The 27,861-nt window shown below is 43.7% G+C and overlaps 2 protein-coding genes across 3 annotated transcripts; one reads left to right on the forward strand and one right to left on the reverse strand.

Moving 5' to 3' along the window:
* The first annotated feature begins 322 nt into the window (after positions 1-322).
* Nup154 (nuclear pore complex protein Nup154) lies at positions 323-15,699 on the forward strand. The gene is made up of 25 exons (XM_028306173.1): positions 323-488; positions 605-745; positions 868-1,024; positions 1,230-1,463; positions 1,736-1,917; positions 2,070-2,341; positions 2,430-2,561; positions 2,652-2,779; positions 2,981-3,175; positions 5,010-5,152; positions 5,643-5,817; positions 6,211-6,581; positions 6,951-7,089; positions 7,702-7,816; positions 7,915-8,071; positions 8,208-8,294; positions 9,065-9,252; positions 10,166-10,316; positions 10,420-10,513; positions 10,687-10,867; positions 11,539-11,776; positions 13,388-13,622; positions 13,712-13,832; positions 14,069-14,573; positions 15,241-15,699. The coding sequence occupies exons 2-25, from the start codon at positions 605-607 to the stop codon at positions 15,310-15,312; spliced, it is 4,413 nt and encodes a 1,470-aa protein (XP_028161974.1). The 5' UTR covers positions 323-488; the 3' UTR covers positions 15,313-15,699.
* LOC114353974 (roundabout homolog 3) lies at positions 15,688-27,802 on the reverse strand. 2 transcript variants are annotated; one of them, XM_028306175.1, is made up of 16 exons: positions 27,293-27,802; positions 26,339-26,456; positions 25,902-26,095; positions 24,930-25,067; positions 24,220-24,423; positions 21,421-21,593; positions 20,299-20,452; positions 19,579-19,715; positions 19,159-19,312; positions 18,660-18,884; positions 18,350-18,531; positions 17,852-18,050; positions 17,397-17,573; positions 16,476-16,795; positions 16,070-16,402; positions 15,688-15,989 (listed from the first exon to the last, which is right to left on the reverse strand). In XM_028306175.1, exons 1-16 carry the CDS (start codon positions 27,363-27,365, stop codon positions 15,927-15,929), a joined length of 2,844 nt encoding a protein of 947 aa, XP_028161976.1. In that variant the 5' UTR covers positions 27,366-27,802; the 3' UTR covers positions 15,688-15,926. The 2 variants fall into 2 exon arrangements, with proteins under 2 accessions (XP_028161976.1, XP_028161975.1); XM_028306174.1 differs by having other exon boundaries at positions 25,902-26,098.
* Between the last annotated feature and the right edge of the window lie 59 nt (positions 27,803-27,861).

Consider the following 27,861-nt stretch of genomic DNA (forward strand, 5'->3'; position numbering starts at 1 on the left):
AAAACAGCTGACGTGCGCTGTTGAACGACCAATCGTATCGCAGAATCGAGAAGCGTGTCTGGAATTCTGGATTGTTGACGTTAAAAATTACCGTAATCGGGGCTCTGGTCTACTTACATTGCTAGAGGGGATTGCCTGTCAGTTCCACTCCTGTTATTTCTGCTCTCTGAATAAAATGAGCATTGAAAACACGGTAATGGTAAGAAAGATTTGTTACTGAATTAGTTGCCAACCAATTATAAATTTAGCTAATAGCCCTCTTAGTTACACCATAAACATGCCTGTCTCGGTCTCTTTTTGTAGTTTTTTGTAGCAGGCAACATTCCAAGTTCGACCGTTTCAAACTTTGAAAAGCTAGTGTTTTTTTATGCTATTTTACTCTTATCAAAACAAATTTATTTCTGAATATAATTGATTAATTAAACGGAGATTTATGGTAATGCGTTCATTAATTAGTGATAAGTAATTTACAACAATTAATTTATAAGGTATGTAAATGTCATCTTTAAATTTTGACATAAAATATAACCTCAAAAGCTACGTTCATCAAAACTTTGTGATTGAAGAATTTCGTGTACATTAAAGTAAATGATGCTGATTTTAGATGCCAAGTATAGTAAGTAGTAGTGTCGACGTACCTCGCCCATCGGACGGAAGCAAAATGCAGCTGGAGTGCTTGGAATTGGCTGGTTGTACCTTAGACCGGTACATAAGCTCTGATAATTCGCGCCCTTCGTTTTTGGAGGTTTGTTTTTATTTTTCTCGTTACCTAGCAAAATATGAACTTTTGCTTGATATAAAATCTAAGTTCAAATATCTTACAAATGTTGTAATTGAGAATTTATTGGTCTGCTTTCTAAATTATAGATAACTGGAATAGCAGCCCAAAGGAGTCCAACATGCAGTGGATTGAACGCTGGAGACTACAGAAACCTCGAAGTCCTGCTCAATCATCCAAATTTATCACAGTTGAAAATACTAAATAAGGTTCCACTGCCACCAGAAATAATGGAACATTTTGCCCGTATCCTTTTACAAAATACCTACATTAAATCAGTATCATTGCTTCATTATTATCCTTTGTTCTTGGTCTTAAATGCCAATACCTACATTTGAAATAATTTGGAGTCTGATAATTATTAATTAATATTGGTTTTTCCTTCACCTATTTTTGTAATTTATGGATTTGGCAATTTTGTATTTGATAATTTTCTTAATAATTCTATCAGATATGCAATGCCATTGCCTAATGGGGGTGTTTCCAGAAATCAGTCGAGTTTGGCTTGCAATAGATAGCAATATTTATGTGTGGGCTTTTGAACATGGTTGTGATGTAGCATACTTTGATGGCCTAGGAGAGACCATTGTCAGCGTTGGGTTAGTCAAGCCTAAACCGGGGGTATTCCAAAGTTTTGTAAAGTATTTACTGGTTTTGACCACTACAGTTGAAATTGTAGTATTAGGTAAGCAAGTAGTAAGCAATCAACTCTATGAAACCTTTCATAGTTTTATTTAAAACTAGCTGACCCGGCGAACTCTGTTCCGCCTTAAAGTCAATAAATAAGCAAATCTTTCCTTATTTGCTCACCGTTTAGACCTACCCTGGACTACGACAAACATTTTAACACAGCTCAATCGGCCCAGCCGTTCTCGAGTTTTAATCAGACTAACGAACATCAATTCATTTTTATTTATATAGATGTGGTATACATACTTACTTTTCTTTAATTTACAGGTGTTACATTTTCCTCAAGCAAAAATGATGGCTCATCAGAATTCCAAGAAATACACTTAGTACCAGAACCAGTTTTTGTTTTGCCAACTGATGGTGTATCTATGATGTCAGTCAAGTCCACTGCAAAAGGTCGCATATTTATGGGTGGAAAAGATGGATGTTTGTATGAAATCACATACCAGGTACATATTGCAGAAATATTTTTAACATTGTCAGGAATATAAAAAATGTCCCTTATTTACTGCTGAAATAATATCTTTTCAGATTTATCTTTTTTTAAATTGATAGCGAATAGCATAAAAAGCTGTATATTCACAATTTGTATTTTTTCCAGGCTCAATTGGGATGGTTTGGCAAACACTGTAAAAAAGTAAATCATTCAACCAGTGCTTTATCATTCTTGGTGCCATCATTCCTCAATGCAGCTTTATACGATGAAGATCCTATTGTCAAAATTGAAGTGGATAACTCAAGGAACATTCTGTATACATTGAGTGAAAAAGGCTGCATTGAAGTGTTCGATTTGGGCGCTGATGGTGAAGGATTGAGTAGAGTTGTACGATTTACACAAGGAAAGATTCTTACATCAGCTTTGGACATTGTTAAGTAAGCAATAAACAAATATGCTTAAATTTATTAACATTTAATTATTAGTGTTTTTTTATCAATAATATTGTATCGGATTTTGTTCCAGAACACTTGAGCCTATTAACTTCAAACCAGTTGTAGCAATATCAGCTGTGGAGGAGTCAGAGTCTGAACACTTAAATCTCGTAGCTGTTACACAAACTGGTGCTAGACTTTATTTCAGTACTGGGAGTGGGGAGTAAGTAGCTGATTTTATTATTTAATGAAAAATAACAAATAATAATCCTACCAAATAATGATCTTTAATCATGCATGCTTTATTTTTCAGTGCGAATCAAGGTGGTTCTCAAAGGCCTCAGTACCTCACACTACTGCATGTGAGACTTCCGCCTGGATTCACTCCCAACGCCTCAGTACTCAGGCCTAAACAAGTCCACAGTGCTGTTCATGAAAATGGTATGACTGCTGTCCAAGATTTTGTTCTTCTTTCAGTGATAAAAATAATCTCATTTCTACCTTATTCCCTGTTGTTCATGAAAAATAATATTTGAAGTGATGACTAGATTTATGTTCTATGAGAAGGCCAAACATAATAATAATGCTTGTGATCCTTGATTTTGATTAGTTTTTTTAAATATTTTTTGTGTCGTCCACCAGGTTGCCTAGTGATGGTGTGTTCCACGGGCAACGGCGCCGAAGCGGAGACGTTGTGGTGCCTATCGCGCGTGCTGCCCGGGCCTGGCTTCAGCGAGGCGCATTCCCTGCTCGCGCTGGACGGGCCGGCCTGGGCGCTCACAGCGCTGCCTGCGCCTCGCGCCGCTCACTTGTCACCCGCGATGGTCGCCAGGAAAGGTCAGTACTTTGCGTGGATGTGATGCGGCCGCAGCGAGAATAACAAAAAGACGAAGCTACACCAACCTGGCGGTGTTCCACGTGCAACGGCGCCGAAGCGGAGACGTTGTGGTGCCTATCGCGCGTGCTACCCGGGCCCGGCTTCAGCGAGGCGCATTCCTTACTCGCGCTGGACGGGCCGGCCTGGGCGCTCACAGCGCTGCCTGCGCCCCGCGCCGCTCACTTGTCACCCGCGATGGTCGCCAGGAAAGGTCAGTGTTCTAGTGCGGATGTGATGCGGCCTCAGCGAGAAAAAGACGAAATTATACCAACCTGGCGGTGCTGCCCGGGCCCGGCTTCAGCGAGGCGCATTCCCTGCTCGCGCTGGACGGGCCGGCCTGGGCGCTCACAGCGCTGCCTGCGCCTCGCGCCGCTCACTTATCACCTGCGATGGTCGCCAGGAAAGGTCAGTGTTTTAGTGCGGATGTAACGCGGCCTCAGCGAGAAAAAGACGAAATTATACCAACGTGGCGGTGCTGCCCGGGCCCGGCTTCAGCGAGGCGCATTCCCTGCTCGCGCTGGACGGGTCGGCCTGGGCGCTCACAGCGCTGCCTGCGCCCCGCGCCGCTCACTTGTCACCTGCGATGGTCACCAGGAAAGGTCAGTGTTTTAGTGCGTATGTAACGCGGCCTCATCGAGAAAAAGACGAAATTATACCAACCTGGCGGTGTTCCACGGGCAACGGCGCCGAAGCGGATACGCTGTGGAACCTGTCGCGCGTGCTGCCTTTTTTTTTTTCACCCAGGAAAATGGCCTATCCATACCTACCGCCGGGGGACGGTAGGTTAAGTGGGGCTCGAACCCACTAAAAACCTGGGGTGTTCCCTCTGCCGCATAGTGGTCGGCGCCTTGGGTACTAGAAACGACCACGGCGCCTTCCGCGGTCTTCCCGCCCTACACGGCGGTACCCTACACGCCCCCACTTAATGGGGGGCCGACAGGATTAGCCGGGAGGCGCGTGCTGCCTGGGCCCAGCTTCAGAGAGGCGCATTCCCTGCTAGCGCTGGACGGGCTGGCCTGGCCTGTCACCTGTGATGGTCGCCAGGAAAGGTCAGTGTTCTAGTGAGGATAACGAAAGGACGAAGAGACCAACCTGGCGGCCTGCAAGATTGATCAGAATTTATTTGGGGATTTTTAGTGGTTGTATCTTCAATCGTCTTAGACCGACTAAGTGCTACTATCAGTCGTTCAAAGCGTATTCGTCATTGTCCGCTTGGTGTACCTATGCCTGCTTGTATTTACATACAAAACAATCTTATGTTTTAGTGAAGTTTTCTCCTGGAACATTGGCTACCAACACAGCGTAACATGAGTACCGTGGTTTCTTTAGAAGTTGTGTCTCCGCGAAGGATGCGCAATGCCAACAATTAAGGGTGTCCGCGGAAGACCAGAGTCTTGACACGCCCCTTGCGAGCATGTGACGATAAATGCTGATTTGCCTGCTATTTCAATATATTGCAACCATTGAGATATAGAGAGATGCCAACTAATGCGATGAGTTCGAAAGTCAGTGTCTCATTAGAAATTCACACACACTAAGTAATCAAAATATGTGCTCATTAACCACTGCGGTATCAGTACTCAACGTTGGAATAATCTTTAGTACCATGTAATAAATGTAAACTGTTTACATTATGACGTCGCTGCTGTCATCATTGCTATCACGAGCAATGTGTTCTATTTTTGGGCATATTTCTGCGACGCCAGCCGCGCCCCCTTGTCACATCTCCCTTTAGTTTTTGTGATCTGTGGTTGCAACTGTTAAAAGGAATACTATGTCAATAACGTTTTTTAGAGGTGTGGAGCGTGTCCCGCTGGGCGGTGGTGACCGGCGCGGGCGCAGCGGTTTTGGCGGCGGGCGCGGCGCCCGACTTGCTGCGCTCGCTGCTACGCGACTGCCGCGGCCCTGAGGCTCATGCTGTTAAGGACTTCTTCCAGGTATAATACCTACTCGTACAATAAATTGTTACCAGCAGATCCTATCAGTTCACGAGATTTTTCTTGATTAGAATGTGATGAAGTAATTTGTAATTAAGAATGAAAGTGATATCTATAGTATTAGTTTAATCTTGCTCTCAAGATTACTTATTTTTGTCCAACTCTCTTTGCTGTATTAGCAAAAAAAGTGCTAAATTCTACATGTAACCAAATTGTAATAATTATAATGTAGCCTAACTATAGCCAGTTTGATAACAATTTTCGTTCCATTACGTTTCCTCTTGGTTTACGCCAAGCCATACGTAATGTAAAGAAAGTACAAAAAAACTATATTTAAAATTTTGATTAAGACTGTAAATACTTAAGTCCATTCACTCGATTTTAAACTTTTCCATTTAGGTAACGGCTCTGAAACTAGTAAATGTCTCGTTTGAGGCCCATTGTTCACAGTTTGAACTCATATACTCGTATTAACCATTAGTGTGTCTAGCTCCACAGCGTAGAGCAAGCGTGCGCGTGCGCAGTGTACCTGGCGTGCGAGGATGCTACTTCCAACGACCTGTCCGTCAGCGAGTGGGCGGCGCGCGCCTTCTTCCTGTACGGCGCGCAGCTCGCGCCGGCGCCGCTGCTGCCGCACCAGACCTCGCAGCTGCCCTCCAGTATAGGTGCGTTTGTGATTACTTTAGAAGTACAGTCTCAATACTCGACACTCAAATATTTATTGCTTATCATCATCATGCTATACACAATTTTAATGATGATACTGGTAATAATGTTTAGTGAAAATTGGTGTCGTAAGGAACCTGTATTCAAGTAAGGGCTTACGCTAAAACTAGCGCGAGTGCATGGAGTGGGTACCCGCCGCGGGCACACGCTGCGTGCGCCTGCCTATAAATGCACAGAAATGCGCTCACGTGGCGTGCGTCCGCCCCCCGCCGCGTCAATAGAAACACGTTACATACATACATGCGCTGCCCATACTATTTTTCGATATAGTGGAGTCCCTCAGTCTCACTTTAAGTCATGGTAGTAGCAGAACTATTTTATCTTATTTCCAGGTTCACCCAAGTTTTCGCCGCGGCAAATGTCCACGCCCATGTCTATGCGAGGTCCTCAAGGGCAAATGCAGCCCGGAAAACTAAACCAGTCGTATCAACAGGCCGCAATGAACCAGTCCTTCCCTGGCTCTCCCAACCAGTCTATGATGCCGCAGTCGCCATTCCAACAAAACATGATGAGCCCCACGCCCTTCAACCAGTCTTCCTTCGTGGGGAATGTCACACAGCAGCAAAGGGATCAAAATTTCCCCATACAAGTCGAGTACAGCGCGAAACACAACGGCCTCTATATCTACATTGGAAGAATATTGGCTCCCATCTGGAATTTGAAGTGTGTTTCCAAATCGCTGACGCCTGATAACAAGGAATTTGTAAGTACTTAGAATGTCAGTCATCACTTTAAAAAATCTGAATACAGTCACTTCGTAATCAAATGTGATGAAGTTATGATTCGTTCAATAATTCTTCGAATTTCTAATCCCAACTTAATATTATAAATGCGAAAGTAACTCTGTCTGTCTGTCTGTCTGTTACGCTTTCCCGCTTAAACCTCGCAACCGATTTTGATGAAATTTGGCATAGAGATAGTTTGAGTCCCGGGAAAGGACATGGGATAGTTTTTATCCCGGTTTTTGAAACAGGGAGGCGCGCGATAAAGTGTTTCTGTGACAGACAAAATTTCACGCGGGCGAAGCCGCGGGCGGAAAGCTAGTGTATAACTAAACCGTAAACCTATTCAGATGAGCAGCAACGTGACGGGCGAGGACTGCGCGTTCACCGTACAGAAGCTACAGCGCGCAGCGGCCTTTGCCCAGCGCGTGGTCGCGCCGCCGCACTCCGACGAGCACGCCTCGCTGCAGGCGCTCAAGATGTTCATAAGTACGTACACCACAGAATAATAATAAGTAGGTACTACGTACAAAAAATTATCTTCGCGAAGGTATTTAAAAAAATGTATGCTCAATGTCCATAATAATATGGTGTAATTTAGCTTGTCTCAAGAGTCGAGCACTATTTTGTTGACAAACGTCAGTGATCGATACTGCACCGAAGCCATAGTATAGGGCTGACTTCGGTAAAATGGTGTGTGACGTGAGGTACCAACTGCGGAAAATGGCGGAGGAAATACATGATTATGCATGAATTATATTTTATTCAGGCAGAAGTTAAAATACTGCACAGTAATAATTACACCACCGTTTTTACATACATACTCGTAGTTTAAAATTGATGACTAAATTACGCACTGGACCCAATTTGAGTATGCCAATGTAAAGTAGCAGTAGCATTCGGATCGGATATGGTGCGTAAATTATCCTTAAAGTAGTAGTGTAAAATAAGATTTTGCTATTATAATCGATTTTGGTTGGCAGGTCACCGATTCTGTCAGATCAAACAAAAACCGTTTGGTGCATTTTCTCAAAAAAGCAAAATGATATAAAAGTATACGAAAGAAATAAATGAAATTATACTCCGTATTTTTTTCAACAGCGATGGCGATTGAAATGCTTAGCCTTTGGAAAGTACTTTGCGAACACCAGTTCCACGTTATTGCGTCTAGTCTACCTCCAGAACAGCAAAGTGCTTTGCAGGCTGCAAGCTTTAGGTAAGTTTTATTTAATTATAGTACAAAATCGCACTAGATCGTACATTGATTCAAATTTTAGTGTCAATATTTGTTGAATTATTATTTAAAATTTTCAGAGAACTGCTGGTAGGAGGTCAAGAGGTTGCTTGCCTCCTTTTAGGTTCTTTGGTCGCCGGATACTTAAGAGACAACGCGTCCGTGGACGGTATCTCACAGAAGTTGAGGCAACTCTGTCCTACCCTCTATAGAAAAGAAGATGCTACTTGCTCTAAAGTAAGTATCTTAGCTCGCTAACGAATAGAAGGTCTATTTTGTTTAGTCAGATACAAATTATAATATGTTGTGTACACTAGTACTTTTGTTCATTGTCGTAACTCTGTAATAATAGTAATATTATTTTTTCTTATAGGCCAATGAACTGTTGATGTTTGCAAAACAACAAAAGAATCCGACTGAAAGAGAAGAAATGCTACAGCACGCTTTGAAACTTTGCATGGTATGTAAAACTAAAATAATGGTATTCTGTCTTTATCAAAATAGCAACGATAATTAAACGAGTTCAGCGCCATATTATCCAAATATTTTTTTTTTTTAATTTATTTATTTCCACACACATTATCACTATCTTTACAGGTGCTTAAAACCTAATGCGATAGCATAACTTAATCTAGGTAGGCTTAATAATAACTTAAAAACTAACCATACAGTATCTATTTACATTTTATAACTAATAATACCCAAAGCCGTCCTTGTGAATTCACTCAGAGAACACGCAAACACGTCCACATGTTCCGCTATCAAGTTAATAGTGCGCAAGGCGCGCGTGAGCGGCGCCTCGGCCAGCAGGTTGGTCCGCGCGCGCGGGAGCGCCAGCAGCCGCGGCGCGCGCCGCCGCTCCGCGTACCGGTCCGGCACACTGAATCGCACATGTCGAAATAGCTCCGCGTTATGACATAATATGACAATCCGTCGTTCAGGCACAAACAAGATACAGTTCAATACGAATTTTTCTATCCATTTATGGCTGCCGCGTTAGTGCAGCAGCTGCTAGTAGAACACACAGTTTGTATACCTTTTGCTGGCAAATATATTTTTTTTATGTAGGAACAAATGATGTTGCAATTATAGTGTAGCATAGTGAAGTTGCTGTTAAATCAGAAACGAAAGTTACGTATTCTACTCGTTCTACGTCATTGTCAGTACCTAGAGCATGGCTAAGTTGTCGTTAAAGAAGAAAAAGATAGTATATTTTTTTGTTTATTCCAGGATGTGGCTCCGAACGTGAATCTGCCTCTAGTGTGCGCCAAGCTAGTGTCGGCGGGCTTCTACTCGGGCGTGGTGCAGCTGTGCCGCGCGTGCGCCGCGCGCCTCGACCCGCACGACAAGGCGTTACACCACTACTCCAGCGACCAGCCCGCCCAAGACCGCGAGGGGCACCTGGCCTACTACCGCCGGTGAGTGATAGTGAACCCGCTGCGATAAAATCCTATCGATGACGTAATAAATGTATGGGATTATCGCCTTAAATCGTTAAAATATCTCGATGAAGTTATATCGACAAGGCGCTGCACCACTACTCTAGCGACCAGCCCGCCCAGGACCGCGAGGGGCACCCGGCCTACTACCGCCGGTGAGTGATAGTGAGCCCGCTGCGATAAATCCTATCGATGACGCGATAAATGTATGGGATTATCGCCTTAAATCGATAAAGTTATATCGACAAGGACCTGCACCGCTACTCCAGCGACCAGCCCGCCCAGGACCGCGAGGGGCACCTGGCCTACTACCGCCGGTCAGTGAACATCTAGCTGGGTTAGGGTGCGCGCCATGATCGCGCATCTTAGCCCTGCAAACACTTGAAAATAAACCCCAACTGGTTTTTTTTTCCACGCCTTCACATGGTAGAGTTTCGGTCTGTCAATATTTTCTAACGCGCGTCCTCCGCTTCAAATTTATTCCGTCTTTCTTGTCAGATTTTCGAACGTACACCTCCTTATTAATAAAAGTTACACCATAGTTGAACCACGGTCACTTTAAAACAGTGTTCAACTAGGGTGTAAGTTTTAATTAATGAGGGGGACAGAGTACAAACGACGACAGCTCATCTAGACTACATTTTTGTTACTTATAATGTATTAAGACTCCCCGCAGATTATAGACTTTTAGTCGGCCTATTGTTGGACCCGATTTTAATAATATGTATGATGAAGAATGGGCCGATGTAATGTGCGCACTTTCATACATGTCCATAATGTTTAACACGCCGACCCAACTATAGGTTGACAAAAAGTCTATTGTCTGCGCCTAGGTTTAGTGGGCGACTGAGTTTTAATTTTAGTTAATGTAACTGTTGCGTTTATATTTCAGAATGGACATATACCGGGAAGTATGCAACGCCCTAGAACGCTTGTACGAGCGCAGTGTAGAAACTGGAAGCGAGCCGGCGCCTCTTCGGTCACAATCGCAGTCCACTACAGACACAATGATGACTCTGTCGCCAGCTGACGCAAACTATCAGGCAAGTTTTCGTAAAGTGGACTTTTGGATCAACTTTTCATATAAAAATCTATATTCTTGTCATATAAAAATTTCGGTACATTGATGTTAAAATTTTGTTGCAGGGCCGAAAACTAGTATGGGAATGTTTGGCATGTGATGATGAACTCCTTCATGTTGCCGTTTATCAATGGCTTGTTTCCAAAAATCTCGGTGCAGGTATGTTCATTTTTAGAGTGACTTTTACTGGCTTATAAAGTTCTGCACGTACCAAAGGTTACCACAAATCGGAGACGTAGTATAAATTCACTCGCAATCACTGTAATCAATTTACTCGCAATAGCAATCTCGGCACCGTCTACTAGTCCAGTAAATGCAACCTGTATCCCCAGAGCTTCTATCGCTGGGGTCGGCACCGCCGGCGTCGCTGCGGCGTTATTTAGCGGCGGGAGCGCGCGCGGCGTCGCCACAGGCCGCGTTACAACTGCTGGACTTGCTATGGAAGGTTCTGGAGAAGTGCGGCGACCACCTCGCCGCCGCACACGTGCTCGAAGGGCTGGCTACTAAACCGGGGTGAGTGCACATTTGTTATGAGAGTTTCTAAAGCTAGGTTCGGCCGCTGCGGCGCTACTTAGCAGCAGGAGTGCGCGTGGCATCGCCACAGTCCCCGTCAAAACGCCACAGGCCGCGTTACAACTGCTAGATCTTCTGTAGAAGGTTCTGGAGAAGTGCGGCGACCACCTCGCCGCCGCGTACGTGCTTGAGGGGCTGGCTACTAAGCCGGGGTGAGTGCACATTTGTTATGAGAGTTTCTAAAGCTGGGTTCGGCCGCTGCGGCGCTACTTAGCAGCAGGAGCGCGCGTGGCGTCGCCACAGTCCCCGTGAAAACGCCACAGGCCGCGTTACAACTGCTAGATCTTCTGTGGAAGGTTCTGGAGAAGTGCGGCGACCACCTCGCCGCAGAGCACGTTCTTGAAGGGCTGGCCACTAAACCAGGGTGAGTGCACATTTGTTATGAGAGCTGCTGTCGCTGAGGTCGGCGGCGAATTCCTGCGGCGCTACTTTTTTTATGTGTTTACGTTACGCAAAGATTTCTGATCCGATTTACATGATTCTTTTTTTGTTCGATGCGGAATAGTTGCCATTTGGTCCTATAAAGATTTAATTTGGTTGAGTAGTTTTATTTTATGAGCATTTTTGTAAATTTTTACGTTGTAAATGTAATTTTTATTAATCGCACACAGGTCCGGCGCTCTCCTGTCCCAGCGCATATCGTGGCTGTCAGCCGGCGTGGTGTGCGTGCGCGGCGCCGGCGCCGGCGGGCCGGGCGGCGGCGAGCTGCTGCGGCGGCTGGAGGAGGCGGGCGAGGTGGCGCGCGTGCAGGCCGCCGTGCGCGCCGCCGCCGCCGCGCTGCCGCGCCCGCTGCAGCCGCCGCCGCACGCCATGCACCGCCTGGACGACGAGCTGCTGGAGGTGACGCAGGTGCGTGTGACGTGTACTGTACAGGCGGCGAGGTGGCGCGCGTGCAGGCCGCCGTGCGCGCCGCCGCCGCCGCGCTGCCGCGCCCGCTGCAGCCGCCGCCGCACGCCATGCACCGCCTGGACGACGAGCTGCTGGAGGTGACGCAGGTGCGTGTGACGTGTACTGTACAGGCGGCGAGGTGGCGCTGGTTTATTCGTTTTTCGCGCGCTACGGCCGGATACTCGAGCGATGACTGAACGCCGCGGAGCTTTTAGTGGGTATACCCCGTCGTTTTCAGAACGGAGCAGTGCTCTTTTCAGGACGGAGCAGCGCTCTTTTTTAGGGCGCTGGGAGTCCAACAAACTACTCTGTCCCCCTGCAGTGGTGGTGACAGTGCGCAAAGCCTCCTCCTTCCTCCGCGTAAAAACTAAGAAGATTTATCCGTCTGGTTAAACTTAATGAAGTCCGCTGCTGGACAAAGGCCTACTAAACGCGCAAGGGAAGGCGTTTATGCTCAGAATGCCAACTTCTCAAAATGCCAACCGCTCGCAAAATGACAACTTCGCAGAATGCCAACTTCTCGAAATGCCAACTTCGCGAAATGCCAACTTCTCAAAATGCCAACTTCTCAAAATGCCAACTTCTCGAAATGACAACTTCTCATAATGACAACTTACAATTTATTGATTGATTGATTATACAGGGTGTTAGGTAAATGGGTATATGAGCCGACACTAGCTCATGTTAACATGGGCATATAAATGGTATGGTGAAGTCAGAAATTTGATATCATAATTTTATTTTTTTAAATTTTCATACAAAATAAATTTTATAACCATATTATTTATATGCCCATGTTAACATGGGCTATTGTCGGCTCATATACCCATTTACCTAACACCCTGTATAGTAACAAATAAAGATATTGTAAATATTATGGACTTTTTAATTATTTTTATTATTTGTTGTAGCATTCACTGCTCCTCCATTCATTATAATTATAAGTTGTCATTTTGAGAAGTTGTCATTTCGAAAAGTTGTCATTCTGAGAAGTTGGCATTTTGAGAAGTTGGCATTTCGCAAAGTTGGCATTTCGAGAAGTTGGCATTCTGCGAAGTTGTCATTTTGCGATCGGTTGGCATTTTGAGAAGTTGGCATTTTGAGCATAAACGCCGCAAGGATTTCTGTTGTGGAAATTCTGTTATCAGTACGTAAACAATCGTCAGCACATCAAACTATAAATTTTTGTAACAAAATACCCTGTATCACTACGAGATGAGGCGCCACCACTGTGTTTAGCTTGATGTGCGAAAAAATCATTTATTGTTTTCCCACAACCTATATTTTATAAAAAGTTATAATATTAAAAGTAAATGCAGAAAACAAGGGCCATGAGGTTCAGCTCAAGCTGCCTCGAGAGCAAGTCCCGGGTTGCACTGTTTTTCAACTGATCCTATATCAGCTGTGTATATTGAAACCTCAGTTCTAATTTGCTTTTGTCAGTTGTAATGTGAAGGTACAAAATAACATTTTTGCTTAGCTATTTATAGAAATAAAAGAAATGTTCACGTTTTTACGTGCCTTTACGGCAGAAAACTTTCCCTGTATAATAACCAATTCCAATATTTGCAGCTATACGAAGAGTACGCCGACCGGTACAACCTATGGGAGTGCAAGTTGGCCATCGTGCAGTGCTCGGGCCACAACGACGCTCTCCTCGTCGAGAACATCTGGAGTAACATCCTCGCGGAGGCCGAGGCGGCCGCGAGAGGCTGTCTCACGGCCGACGAGAAACTGGGCTCGGTGCTTAGCAAGCTGACCACACTCGGCCGGGAGTACGTCCATACTGGGCATTGCTTCCCTCTGTGTAAGTTTAATCGATTAATTATAATAATTCGCCTCGACACTTGAGTAACCAGTGGCTCATTATGTAGTGTACATTTCGTTTTTTTGCAGATTTCATTGTTCGCCAGCTGGAAATTATGAGCTGTAAACTTCAAGCAGATCAAAGCATGGTATTCAAAGCCGTGTTGAATATTGGTGTTTCATTAGAACAAGTACTAGACATTTATATCAAGTAAGTATATTTTAAATAACTATTATCTTTTTTTATTTGTTTTCATATTAGTACATTAATTACGAACTATTTCGTGTATAAGTGAATTTAAATGTGTTGCCTTTATTGCCGTTGGCGGACAAAAAATTACGAATACGGTCCAGTTTAATTCGTAATTTTTCGTCCGCCATAATTTTTATTGAAACAGCTAGGCATCCCAATCTTCGTCTTATTGACGGCTATAATTTTGCCATCAGACTCGTAAGCGTGAACGAGCGCGTGTGGCTGGGCTGCGGCGACGAGACGCACGTGTGCAGCGTTGCCGCTCTGCTGCTGGAGAGCGCCCGCGGCGAGCTGGCGCCGCTGGAGGCCGCCGCCCGCAGGCGCGCGCTCGCCCGCTGCAAGGACCTGCACGAGGCCGCGCTGTCCTCGCTCCAGGTCTGTACTGGCCGGCTGCGGGCCGAGCCCCGCGTGTGCAGCGTTGCCGCTCTGCTGCTGGAGAGCGCCCGCGGCGAGCTGGCGCCGCTGGAGGCCGCCGCCCGCAGGCGCGCGCTCGCCCGCTGCAAGGACCTGCACGAGGCCGCGCTGTCCTCGCTCCAGGTCTGTACTGGCCGGCTGCGGGCCGAGCCCCGCGTGTGCAGCGTTGCCGCTCTGCTGCTGGAGAGCGCCCGCGGCGAGCTGGCGCCGCTGGAGGCCGCCGCCCGCAGGCGCGCGCTCGCCCGCTGCAAGGACCTGCACGAGGCCGCGCTGTCCTCGCTCCAGGTCTGTACTGGGCCGGCTGTGGGACTATTCCCACCTCTCGTTCCAACCGCTGCCAGGATCTACAGCTTGACCGCCAATAAAAACCCAACCAGTGAAGGTCAAGTTTGTCCCAAGGGAAAGTTAAACTGTCATTGGACCCGCAACGAAGTGAATCTGCTCCTCCAGATAAGTTGCACTTTTTGATCGAATCGAAAATCGAATCCGTCATAACTCCGTACAAAAAAGGCCTATCGACCACTTTTCGACTGGGTTTACGTAACGTTACGTAAATTGCACATTAACTTTAGACCCACAGAAGAAAATAGGAGTATCCTGTGCTAATAAACTTGTGTACAAAACAGGACAGGCCGAGTATACCGACTTCTCTCCACTTTGGGTTAGTAGACAGTTGGGTCCACCAACGCTGAGTCAGTTTGAGGTGGATTTTAATTTGTGACTGTTACTGAATTGACATAAAAATATAATACTTTCTGGGCTACATGGATTCTGACTCTCGCCTGTCTATGTGGGAAACTTTCAAGAGTAGTGTAAAGCATTATTCCGGGTACTGACTATATCTGCTAAGATATACAAAATTCTACAAATTGTTATTTAAAAAAAAAATGAACTTTGGAACCCTTTTAATTCATAGTCAAAAACATGTGTTAACTTGATATGTTTGTTCCAGGCTCGGCCGAACACGCAGCGCCTCATGGACCGCCTCACAGTTGCGCAGGCGCACCTGGACCGCCTGGACTGAGTCAGTAGATATAAGTTAGCTAATTATCCAATTACATTAAGTCCATTTGCTTCCCATATCTTTTTAATTTTCTTCAAATCATTTTTTGACATCCGACAAAATTTTACTTTGTCTAAATAATATTAATTTCATCATGCATTTTAATGTAACTTAAAGTCATTAGTAAATGAAAGACCGTTCAGTTGATTTAATTTTTATTTTATAATATTCCATAAAATTGGTAAAAATACAAAAACTTTTAAAATAATATTTAGAATAATTTACACTTTATTGAAACCATGTACACATACAATCGGAATGGCAGTGACTTATAATCAATCACACATTTTTATTCAAAACGCTTACATACTTTTCTACATTCTTTAAAGTATTGTTTTATCATGTGCATGTAAAAATAGAAAACGAGAAATCTAGATACATCTTAAAGGCACTAAATAATGTGAACCATTTCTATTTTTGTAAATAAATGATGATTGAAGTACATAATTATGACTTTCTATAATTTAAAGCCCTTATATCTTATTATTTAATGAAGAATGAGATCTTAAAATATTATACATAGTAAATACATAAAAATAACGATTCATGACTTGTTTGTCTTAGCCTAAATTAAATTATAGTCCAGACTCTTTACCACTAATATGGCCTTGGAAAGTTGTTAATATGCCAGTCGTGTTCTGTGGAGGAGATGAGTTAATGATATTAGTAACGATGAGAACGGTTACGATGAGTCTTCGTCAAAAGGGTTAGTATTTACCTGGTGCGGCCGTTGTTCGTCGTCGGGGTAGCTGTAGGCGCCGGCGTGCGCGCTCACGGTCGGCAGGCCCACCGTATTCATAGGAGATATTATCACATTATTATAATTCTTTGGTTCTTTTCCCGAACTTTTCTTCACGACTGTGCTGTAAGTCGGCGTTGACTTTGTGGGCATGTCCTTTATTCGAGTGCCGGCTCGATACGTCCCGTATTCGTCCGGTGGCGGCGGAAGCGAGAAGCCGTCCGACGTTTGTGTTATTTCGGATGCTTCGTCGCTGAGCTCTTTCGCCAACTTTTGTCGCATCTTTCTTGGCATTGTGTAGAACGTGTTCATCTGAAATTAAGAAAACCATGTATTTATGAATCGTCAGCAGTCTATAAGAACATTATTTTTGAAAAGATCTTACAGGTCTGGGCACGTTGTAATTAACTTCGCTCGGTAAATGCATAACGAGATGATCGCATTGCATGTCCATGTCCCTTTTCTTATTGATGTTTTGAAGGGAGTGTACCCTACAGCTGGCGCTGTGTCGCAGCACGTCGCTGCACTTGGTGGGCTCCTGCTCGGCCATGTCGTTCATGTACCGCGCGGAGTGGAACGAGCTAGTTCTTCGCACGTCGAAGTTTCTCGAAGGGTACCGCGACACTGCTCGCCGAAACGAATCGGTTCGGCGCACGTTGCATTCGCTGCCGTCGTCGCTACCGTGGAACGTGTCGCAGTTGGATTCTGAAAATGTTGGTTAATGGAATAAAAATAATTATTGCTACTCCACATTTCTATGCTCGCTCATTGGAATGTCAATAATGTTATGTCAAATATTTGGTTGAATAATTAAAGTATAATAAATAGGTTGTTGTTATAATTCATAATGAGGAGAGCTACCACTTCAGCGCTTCCCATATGGCAGTAACGTCCTTACTCTGCATTGGTGCTAATTTGTCAGCGCTAAACCATAAGATCTGTCGAAACGCGTTCTCGTCACAGCATAGAGCGGTGTCGCATAAGTCATATGCCTGCATGTTAGCACCCATGACGATGTTGAGCAGGGTACTCACCTAGTCGTGGAGCATGTAATGTATCAGATACTGTATCAAGTGAGTACATAGGCACGAGCCCGTGGCTGACGAGGCTGCTCGCGCGTGGTTCGCAGGGAGATCGCAGCGACCCGCCGCGCGCCGAGTGGCGGTAGCACAAAGGCGGCTCGCAGTAGGATTCAGGAGCTCCCAGCCAGATACGCGATGACCGTGGACGAGCCGTACTCACTTGAAGGTTGGTTACGTTACATGCTACATGGCAGGTGAGTACCCTGCTTTGCGACGGCACCCACCTTCCGTGTTGTACGCGCACAGCGGCGGCTCTGAGACGGCGCGCGGCAGGTCGCGCGAGCCGCGCTCGTGCGCGCACAGCACGAGCCCGCACGCCGCCAGCGCCACCAGCGCCACGCCCCCGCACAGCGCCAGCGCCAGCGTCGTGATATTCGCGATGGCGCTCTTTGGCAATACTTCTGGAATCACCAATTGGGTAGATCAATCATACTTACTTTGAGTTGTGAAAACGCTATAGGCAACATCTTTGAGGAAACATTTCTATAAATACGAGTAGACTAGAAACGAATGACGTCACTTTTACGCAAACCAATCGATCAACTTTATTGGTTTGATTTATTTATAATGTTAAATGAAACTAAACTAATTTTACAGTTAATTAAAAATATTATAAGTTGACTTTGGATTATTGCTTATGATGACAAAATTGATAACTACAACAAAATGTAAGCTTTACCCGGGTTTTCATTAACGATATCCTCCATCGCAATTTCCACTTCACTGCTCTCTCCTTTGTCGTTTATGGCTAAAATAACGAATTTATATTTCTCTTCGCTTGGTTCTTGTATTAAAAAATTGGGTTCCATCTTAGTTATCGATAGGATTTCTTCTTGGTGGTTTTCGTCATCTATCGGTTTTACAACAAATTTAAAGTGCTGCAACAATATGATTCATTATTATATCAAAAGAAACTGTTCAAATATTTTAATAGATAATTATCGGTGTGGTTACGGTAAAGCCTGGTCCGTGAGCAGCAGGTAGAATTTTGTCCAATGACCCCAAGCTACCCATCCTTATCGCTCGCACGTAATTATATTGCTATCGCGACTGTGCGACGGGCGCCCGCAGTGAGTGTGCGAGCGCGACAGCAACATAATTACGCGCGAGCGATAAGGATGGGTAGCTTGGGGTCATTGGACAAAATTCTACGTGCTCACGGACCAGCAGGCTTTACCTGTGGTAATCCACCATTGTAGCCTTTTTCGCATGTGATCGTTATGTCCTTCGACTCGACTCGCGTCGCGACGCAGTCGGTCGGCGATCGCGGCGGCGTTTCGTCGGTTATCAGAGAAATACACGGAGTGTGAGGCAGCCCGCTGCTTGGTACCCCATTGAGACCCCAACAGAACACCGTAGCTGTAAATATTGTAATAAAATAGATAATGACAGAATGTTTAAAATAATTTAAAATAACGTTACTATTAGTAACTTGTTGCAATACAAGTTACGTTACTTTTTACACAAGTTCAATCGACGAAACTTACTAAAAGGCGTGCCACTCGGTCTTTGATAGAGTAACGTAGGCTCCTCTGTTTCCACAGTAGTCTGCGAAGTGTTTCTGATGGTGTTCACCGTCACGGAGTCGTTCACCAGGACCCACCGGTACTGAGTCGGCGGAGGGTTGCCTTTGACATTGCATGTTATGTTTAAAAATTCGTCTTCCCCTAAACCAAATTCTATAATATCTGTCTCTTCGCAATATGCTGGATCTGTAACAAAACCAAATACACTAGCCTTATAAAACTTTCAATAGAACGAATAACAGCACATCAAGCTAAACCTGCTGCAAATCAGGTGTCTTTTTTGGCACATATTTTTTAAATTAGTAAATGGATTGTTAAATTAGATCAAAAAGTAAAATATTTTCTTTCTTTTATAAACGCTGGCGTCTTATGCAGTTGTATTACGCGCTATTTTGCAATAAACATTCAAAGTATAGTCTGATGTGCTGCCGGCGGTGTATACTAGAGAAATGGAGCTTACAAATGACGTCAATGACGACGTTTTCTCCAGAATACGTGGTGCCCTCCGCGTTGCCCACTTCGCAGCCGTACTCGCCCGCCTGCTCGTCGCTCACTTTCGATAACGTCAGGGTGGGCGTTATATCACCGTCATGGTACTTGACTAGGACGTCATCCTAAAATAGAGGTGAAGATGGTTTTGAAGAAAACTATTTGGAAATGTGGGCCAAATTACAAAGCGGCATGCATAAGATTAGGTCCTGCTCCTGCCACTTGATTTAGATAGATAGAACACATTATTCATTGTGCACCACACTAGCCAAAAAAGAAATAGGCAAAAATTAGGGCACAATTTAGGCGGTCTTATCGCTATAAAGCGATTCTCTTCCAGACATAGCTATTATAAAAAAGGTGATTATTTTTAGAAGTGTTGCTCACATACCTGAAAGTACCATACTAGAACGTGCGGGTCTGGGTTGGCGTCGTAGGAGCAGTTCATCACTACGTCTGATCCCTTCACGACTGCCATCGTGGTATTTTTCAAATCGTTTGGCACAACGATTTGCACAATGGGTTTGTCTGAAAAGTGAAAAGGATTTTATTATTAGCTTTCTCGACCTTGAATATAACTGCCTTATATTACTTTACGGTGTTTACATACCAATATATTAATTAATATTATGATTATGAATATTTATGAATCATTACTTAGCGGGAATTGCTGTTTTAATGGATATAGTGTCACTATACTAACTTAATTTTGATAATTATTATTATCGATGTTGTTGTTTGTCTTCAATGTTATTATTTGCATTGTTATTCACAACAACTCCTCTGCAAATTAATGTATTTAATATTATGTGAACAGTGAAAGTTCATGATGCCCGTTATTTCTTACTAGCTTTTGCCGGCGGCTTCACTCGCGTGAAATTTCGTTTGTCACAGATCGTCATAAATTATAGCCTATTATTCTGGGTTATAAACAATAATACTGTAAAGTTTCATAAAAATCCGTTAAGTAGTTTTTGCGTGAAAGACTAACAAACATCCAGACATCCAAACATTCGCATTTATAATATTGGTAGGACTAGTAGGAAGGAATTAACAGTAGGAATGACTGATAAGTTTTGAATTGAAGTTTACTGTAAAGGTTGATACTAACACCGCACAGTGATAGGGAAAGGGGCGGCGCAGAGGGCTTGGTCTTCTGCGGCGCGCGTGTACAGCGGCACGCAGCACGTCAGCCGCGCCTCGTCGTGCTCCGGGCCCAGCGACAGCTGCACCTCGCTTACCAGCAACCGCTGCGACGCGTCAGTCTGGAAACAATGGGCATGGAAACTCTTGAATTTACGCTGTACTGATTGGAATGTGATTGGATTTCCTCAAAACCTTCAAGAGATTAAAATCATCAGCAACATCGAAACCACGTGGTGGTGGTAAGTATACCACAGACATTGGCCTCAAATCTTTATACACCGTTACACCAGTGGCAACACAGTGATTTTCTTGGAGTTGATTCAGATCGAGTACTTATAGATGTAATTTAAGAAGAGAAAATTCAGCTCTGAACGATGAAAAGACATGGATGATTTACATCATTGCCAGATCATACCGTGATGTTCTGCTCCAAGTTGACGAGACACTTCTTTGAGACGCCACTCGACGATAATTAATTTTGAGGGACAAAGGCAATACGAAGTGATTTTCTGGAGTAAATTCAGACGTAATTTGAGGGGCCAAAATTCAGCTGTGGATGAATTAAAGATATGAACGATGGATGACACCTCTCTGTCATACCGTGCTGTTCTGCTCCAAGTTGAAGAAACGCGCGTCATTTTTAAGGCGCCCACGGCAATAAGAAGTGATTTTTGAAGTAGAATCAGACGTAAGTAATTTGAGAGGGAAAAATTCAGCTGTGGACAATGAAGACAACCGCCTCTTCTGTGGTCTAGTGGTAAGACCACCTGCTTCAGACGCATAGGTCCCGGGTTCGATTCCCAGTGGGGGCAGATTTTTCTGTTCGGTTTGGTTGGTGGTAGGGATTGTTCTAAGTCCGCCTAGCTAGATACCACCATCTTACCTAAGTCTGTCACCATAACAACAATGTTAACAGCATTGTTGCGTTCCGGCAGTTAAGAGGTAAGATAGCCAGTTCCTCCGTGGTTGAAGATTCCGGGTGAAGCTCGCTTCCACTTTCGGCCTGATCGTCACTTACCATCAGGTGAGATACAGGCCAAGTTTCCTCGTTATGGATAAAAAAAAGAAGAGACATGGATGATCATACCGTGATATTCTGTTCCAAGTTGACGAGCCGTGCGTCGTTGAGGCGCCACTCGACGTCGGGCGCCGGGCGCGCGCCCAGCACGCGGCACTGCACGCCCAGCGGCTCGCCTGCGCGCGCGCGCCCCGCGCTGTTGCGGTTCGACGCACTGCGCACCGATATCAGCAGCGGAGACACTGAGGAACATTCGTTAATGGGCCATCCATAAAGTACGTCACACGAATTTCATGATTTTTTGAGCCCTCCTCCGTCCTTGTCACAGGTGGTCACATTTCTGAGACCCCCCCCCTCCCTAGTGTGACGTCACATGTTTTGCAATTTCACATCGATAAATTATTAAATTAACAGCAGTTCCGAAATTAGTTATATTTCCATTTAAATGTACTTTTCAACCGACTTCAAAAAAAGGAGGAGGTTCTCAATTCGACCCGTATGTTTTTTTTTTCTATGTTTGTTACGCGATAACTCCGCCAGTTATGAACCGATTTGAACAAATCTTTTTTCGGCGTATAGGTAATACCTCAAGCGTGGTCCCATTAAAATTTCATAATAAAAAAAACAACCCCCAAGGATGGAAAACCGGGGATGAACTTTTTTATACGCAATATCTCCGCCGATTTTTAACACCTGTAATATTTTATTTACCTATGTTCCACAAATAAACGAATTTGATTTGATTTGATTATAAATCAATTTGAACGATTATTTTTTTGTTGAATAGGTATTATCAAAAGGGTGGTTTCATGCGAATTTGAAAAAAATATTTCACCCCCAAGGGTGGAAAATTGGGGATGAACTTTTTTATACGCAATATCTCCGCCGATTATGAACCAATTTGAACGATTATTTTTTGTTGAATAGGTATTATCAAAAGGGTGGTTTCATGCGAATTTGAAGAAAATATTTAACCCCCAAGGGTAGAACTTTTTTTTAATTTTTAGTTTTTTTTTTGTGTTCACGCATTTGAAGTCGGTTTTATTTTTTTTTTAAAGTTAATTATTATTTTTATGAAATCAACATTGTATCAAATATTTGAAACAATTGAAATTTGATGTCACGAAACTTAGGACCCCTCCCACCCCTTGCCACACCATGTCACACTTTGTCGACCCCCTCCCCCCCTCTTTACGTGTGACTAGGGTTTCTGATTTCTCGACTTATTTTTTTTCTCGAGTTTCGGGAATTCTCGAGGCCAAAGTCTCGAGTTTTCTCGGGTCTCGAGTCTTTTAATTAAAACTGTTGAAATCGGTTGAAATTTAATAAAAACGCGGGTTTTTATTAATGTTATAATGTGTCTGGGTTATAATCAATAATACTGTAAAGTTTCAACAAAATCCGTTCAGTAGTTTTTGCGTGAAAGAGTAACAAACATCCAGACATCCACACAAATTTTCGCATTTATAATATTAGTAGGATAATTATAACTTAGTAATTAACTAAAGGAACAAAAGTCATAAAGTCGCGTGTACTTTAAGGATTAATAACCATACATATCTGGAGCTCCAATTGAATCACTTGTTTTCCAAAGAACACAAGTCCAAATTAACTGAAAAATTACGATAATAAACCTACATTTACAAACAAAAAAAAACTTTTAAATAAATTTTTAAACTTAAAGATAACGACTTGAATAAACGTATTTACGAGTACCTAAACTAACAGATAGTTAACAAAAAATTTTCAGTCTTTAAATCAGTCAGTTATACAAACATAATAAAATATAGCATACTCGTAGGTGAACATTATTAGTTTCGGTTAAGATCATTACTTGCAAATCAAATTAGTTAAAAAAAGGAAAGACTAGGCCAGTCTAAACGCAACGTTAACCTATTAAATAATTAAAAACTTACTTTTGTCTAAGAAAATAGGCTTTCAAGAATATTAAAGCTTCAAAATCGAAACTCGAGAATTCTCGAGCTCCGGTAATTTTTTTCTCGTCTCGAATGAAGCCAAATTTCTCGAGTTTTCTCGAGTTCGAGAAAGCTCGAGCAGAAACCCTAGTTGTGACGTACTTTATGGATGACCCCTAATGTGACGAATAGATAAAGAAAAATCGGTGCTCGCAGCCAATGTGTTAAATGAGGTGCTATTTTATCACGATGTCAATTGGGCGTGGACCACAGTGACGAACGTTAGGCTGCGACGCTCTTTTTAGGGTAGAACAATGAGGTAGACCTAACAAAATACCGAGTACCTAAGGTCCTGTCACTCGTTAGTGGCTATTAGTGGTCATGACAGTGGCGTCAACTGGTGAGCGCTCATTTGGTAGAAGGGCTAGATATTGATTGGATCACCTGGTTAATTTGTACATTTTGTACTTAAGGCATGAAAAGATAACGTCACCGCAGAGCCCGTGGAGGGTGAATCTTCATAAGACAACGCATCATGTGCGCTAACAGTAAATAGTGAAATATCTCACAGTGCATGTCAACAATGAGGTCGATGGCCAGCGGCTGGCTGCGGTTGTTGTTGGCGGCGGCGCAGGTGAGCGGCAGGTGCCAAGCATCAGGGGGTGCCAGCAGTTGCACTGATTAGTACTCACTGACGCATCTGCATGACATGTCATGACACGGGGAGGTTCATTCGTACTAACATCTTTCATCTTCGAATCGGTAACCCAAAAATCCTGGGGGGCTCAAGACCATTCCGGGGTTCCTTAGCCCCCCTTTTGAAGTTGGGTATACACCAACTTCAATTATGGACTTACGAAGGGACGGGGGAGGGGTGTCGGGGGAACCGCCCCGGGTGCCAACGCACGCTACGCCGTCACCGGCTAACAGTAAAAATAGTGAAATATCTCACAGTGCATGTCTACAATGAGGTCGATGGCCAGCGGCTGGCTGCGGTTGTTGTTGGCGGCGGCGCAGGTGAGCGGCAGGCCGTGGTCCTCGCGCTCCAGCGGCCCGTACAGCACGTCGCTGCGCACGCGCTGCTCCGACAGCTGCGTCCACGACTCCTTCAGCAGCCGCCGGCCCGCGCGCCACGATAGCGACGGCTGCGGCTTGCCTGTTGGATAACAGGGGACGTAGTGTGAGTTTACGTCAAACGACGACTGCGTAAAAAAGTGGCATTAAATGTATGACGGATTGTGCAGCGCCCCTAGCGGAAACTTTCAAGAACTAAAATTTACACACATTTTTTTTAACGCGCTCGCTAGTGACGACGCGTCGACGTTTGATGAAAACTCACACTAAATCCTGAGATTGAGAGATTCCTTCTTCTTCTACTTCTATCATGTTTAATGCCCGTATTCACAAACGATGCTTGCTTAAGTGAAGCAGCAAATCGAACGAACAACATTGAATAGAGCTTTTTGATTACGAAAAAGGCTAAGTAAAAGCTTAATTCAGAACAAAATATGTACATTGTATTGTAATGTACCTATTGTTTTGCCGGGGAATTGAACCCAGAACGCCGGAAGCTACGAGTGGAAAGAATCTCACTGAGGCATCAAGTCTATTTATTAGACTAGATAAGTAATTTTCGTTTAATTAATCGTTAAGAGTACCCACCACCAAACGAGACGCAGAACAAATGGACGGTGTCTCCGACGTAGTAGGGGCCGATGCTGCGGCTGGTGTTGGAGCCGGCGCCGGCGGCGGCCAGCCGCGTGCCGTTCTCGTGGATCACGTACAATCGCTGTGGGGGATCTGCAGCATTAGACATTAGAAAAGTCAATAAAAATTCGGAAACTAGGACTTTAGTCTTTAGTTAGATTCGATTTCCCTACGGCTATTTTTAAGAAAGAGTTTTTTACTGTTCCTAGAAAGTTCCTACCCAAAACTAGAAAGTTTTATTTTTTATATTTTCTTTACTGCATAAATTGCACTACAATGCTGTGGTGTGCACAAATAAGTTTCCCGGTACATTTATTGATCGTGTGATCTGTAGGGTCTATAGGGCGACACCTAAATTATTTATCACCCACAAAGCGTTTTACATGATGTAATGTTGACGTCGCGTAATTGTTTAATAAATGGAGGGAATTGTTCCGGCGCGGGCATCCTCATTAGCCCGCGCCCAATTAACCGGCCGCGCCGTTTTGTCAGATAGGTAAATAGCCCAACTTGCCAGAAACCTTTGTCGGTAGCTGACACGAGTGTGGGAATATTGCGACTTATTGAAATTTGCCAATAAAATAAACAATTTAATAATAAATTACTGGTTGTGACCGAGCCGAACTGCCCTGTATTATGATCGATGGTATTTGGAGACCGGAAGCGGTAATAAGATCATCTGGCCCTGAACTTACTTATCGAATGTGTAAACTGAATCAGGGTAAGGAGATACTTAGCTAGGAAAAAAGCGAAATAAGTAGAATAGAAAACGACATAATAGATTTAGACGAGCAAACTTCATCAATTTCATCTTACGGCCTTTTTACTTTTAGAACGTGCGTAATTTTGGTAAATCTGCCTTTGGCTTAACTTCGGCTTGTTTCATTCTCCCCTATCGCTTTATCTGAACAGCAAAGTTGTATTTACCAATGACAGTGACTTGCACGTAAGTCTTGTGCGAAGGGCTCGAGTCGAAGTCGACATGGCAGATGTAGACGCCGGCATCGGCGGGCCGCACGGAGGCGATCTGAAGCACGTCAGTGTCTTCAGTGCCCGAGCGCAGCATACGGTAACGGTCAGGAGCCGAGCCAGCCTTGCCGTTCTGATTGCGGAAGTCGCGACTGCTGATGCAAAACAAATGTATTTTCTACGCTGCTAGACCTTCCTTTGTTTAATTTATTTGGATAACAAGAAATACATGATTTGGCACAACTGCTGGTGTACCGACTACAACAAGCTCAAAGTATAAAAAATATTTATTGTTCAGCATGTGTTCAGCTAAGAATATTCAAATTTCGTGACTTCGATTTAAGAAATTGAATTATTTGCAGTAGCTTAGCAATGTTGTATTTGCGACGGTTCACCTGTAAAATGCTGTAGATGATCCATTTTTGTACCACGCGATGATGTTCAGTTTGTCACCTTCTATTTCAGAGGTGACGTTGCAGGGAAGCTCTGCAGTATGTCCCACAACTGCTTCCACTGAAAATGCGTCGATTCTACTAACTACTTAATCCTACAAATACCAAGTACCTATTCTAAGATTGCAAGCATGTAAAGAATAGAAAAGTTCTCTACAGTAAAAATAAAAAACTTAAATAATTTCGTCAAAATGATTTGTGTTAGGAATAATTTTATTGTCTGATTAACTTTGTTAGAGTAGCTACTTAGAATATTGTTTCAATTCTGAGAATTCAATTATTTAAGAGTTAACTAATAAAGTCAGTTTTTTATACAAGCTGCCTAAGGTACGGAAGGAAATATGCATAGTTCGAATATGGACACTAATAAAGCTATATTTATACCATAAAAAGAAATTGACATCCGTTTCCGATAAGTGTCCTCGAACATCATACAGAATTGGATCAAGGGTACCGAAGAGGACGGCCCAGACAGATCCGCAAGGAAATAAAACACATTCTTAAAATTTAACTTGCGAAACCTCAATATAAGTAACGAAACATGTCATTTCTATCGATTGAATACAATATTACATAGTATTGTTCGGCGCAAGATAAATTGACGAAGTGAATAATAAATAATAGAAAAAAGTAGTAAGTTTACTTTTAAAAAGGATAGTTTAAAATGTAATTACTTAAGTGTCTGTTAAAGTTTTATTAGTCGCCCTTTTTTTTTTTTTTAGAGGCTCACCTAATTTGGGTTAGTTCATTTTTATAAACCTATCCAGTGTGGTGAAGGTAAAGAACAGTGCAAAGAATTAAAAATTTGTACGGTCTTAAAAACATATTGGAAACATTATTTTTAAAGATACTGAAATATCACGCTCACCGAGAAAGTTTTTTGAAAATTCAACTCACCCATTTCGACGTCGTGATTCGCACTCGAGTCCCCGAGGAGCACGATCAACACGAAACAAAGGAAACATTTCATTTTTGCACTGTCGTTTGTCGGAGGATGTAATGCACTCAAATTCGACGTCCGAAATATCGCGGAGCGTGCATGCTGGATTGGGCGCGAGTAGCGGACACGCGCTTCAATTGGCGCGCCCGGCGCAATAACGGCGGTCCAGCGCTCCCGGCTTCCTGAGTCCCAACTCCCAGCAGCCGACGTCACTCCCGCCCGCCGAACAAACAACCGCCCGCCACCTCATCATTTACCTTACACTTTTTAATTGGTGAGGTCGAAACAATTGGGTCAGCTGGATTTACTTATTGTGCAAACTGGAAAACGGAACTGTTGTTTTGGTTGCCAATTTAGCTTGCGATCTGCATTTCCGAATCCCGTTTAGATCGGACCAACAGATGCATCATCGCATCGCTAACTCATCCATTTCAATTGAAATATTTATTTTATTTAACATTTAACAATGTATTTATTACACTGCACAACAAAATTGCAACTTTTGGCTGATGATTGACTTTCATTA

This window comes from Ostrinia furnacalis, unplaced genomic scaffold (genome assembly GCF_004193835.3).
Source record: "Ostrinia furnacalis isolate ACB-3 unplaced genomic scaffold, ASM419383v2 OfSCF1896, whole genome shotgun sequence".
In the NCBI taxonomy this organism is placed as follows: Eukaryota; Metazoa; Arthropoda; class Insecta; order Lepidoptera; family Crambidae; genus Ostrinia; species Ostrinia furnacalis.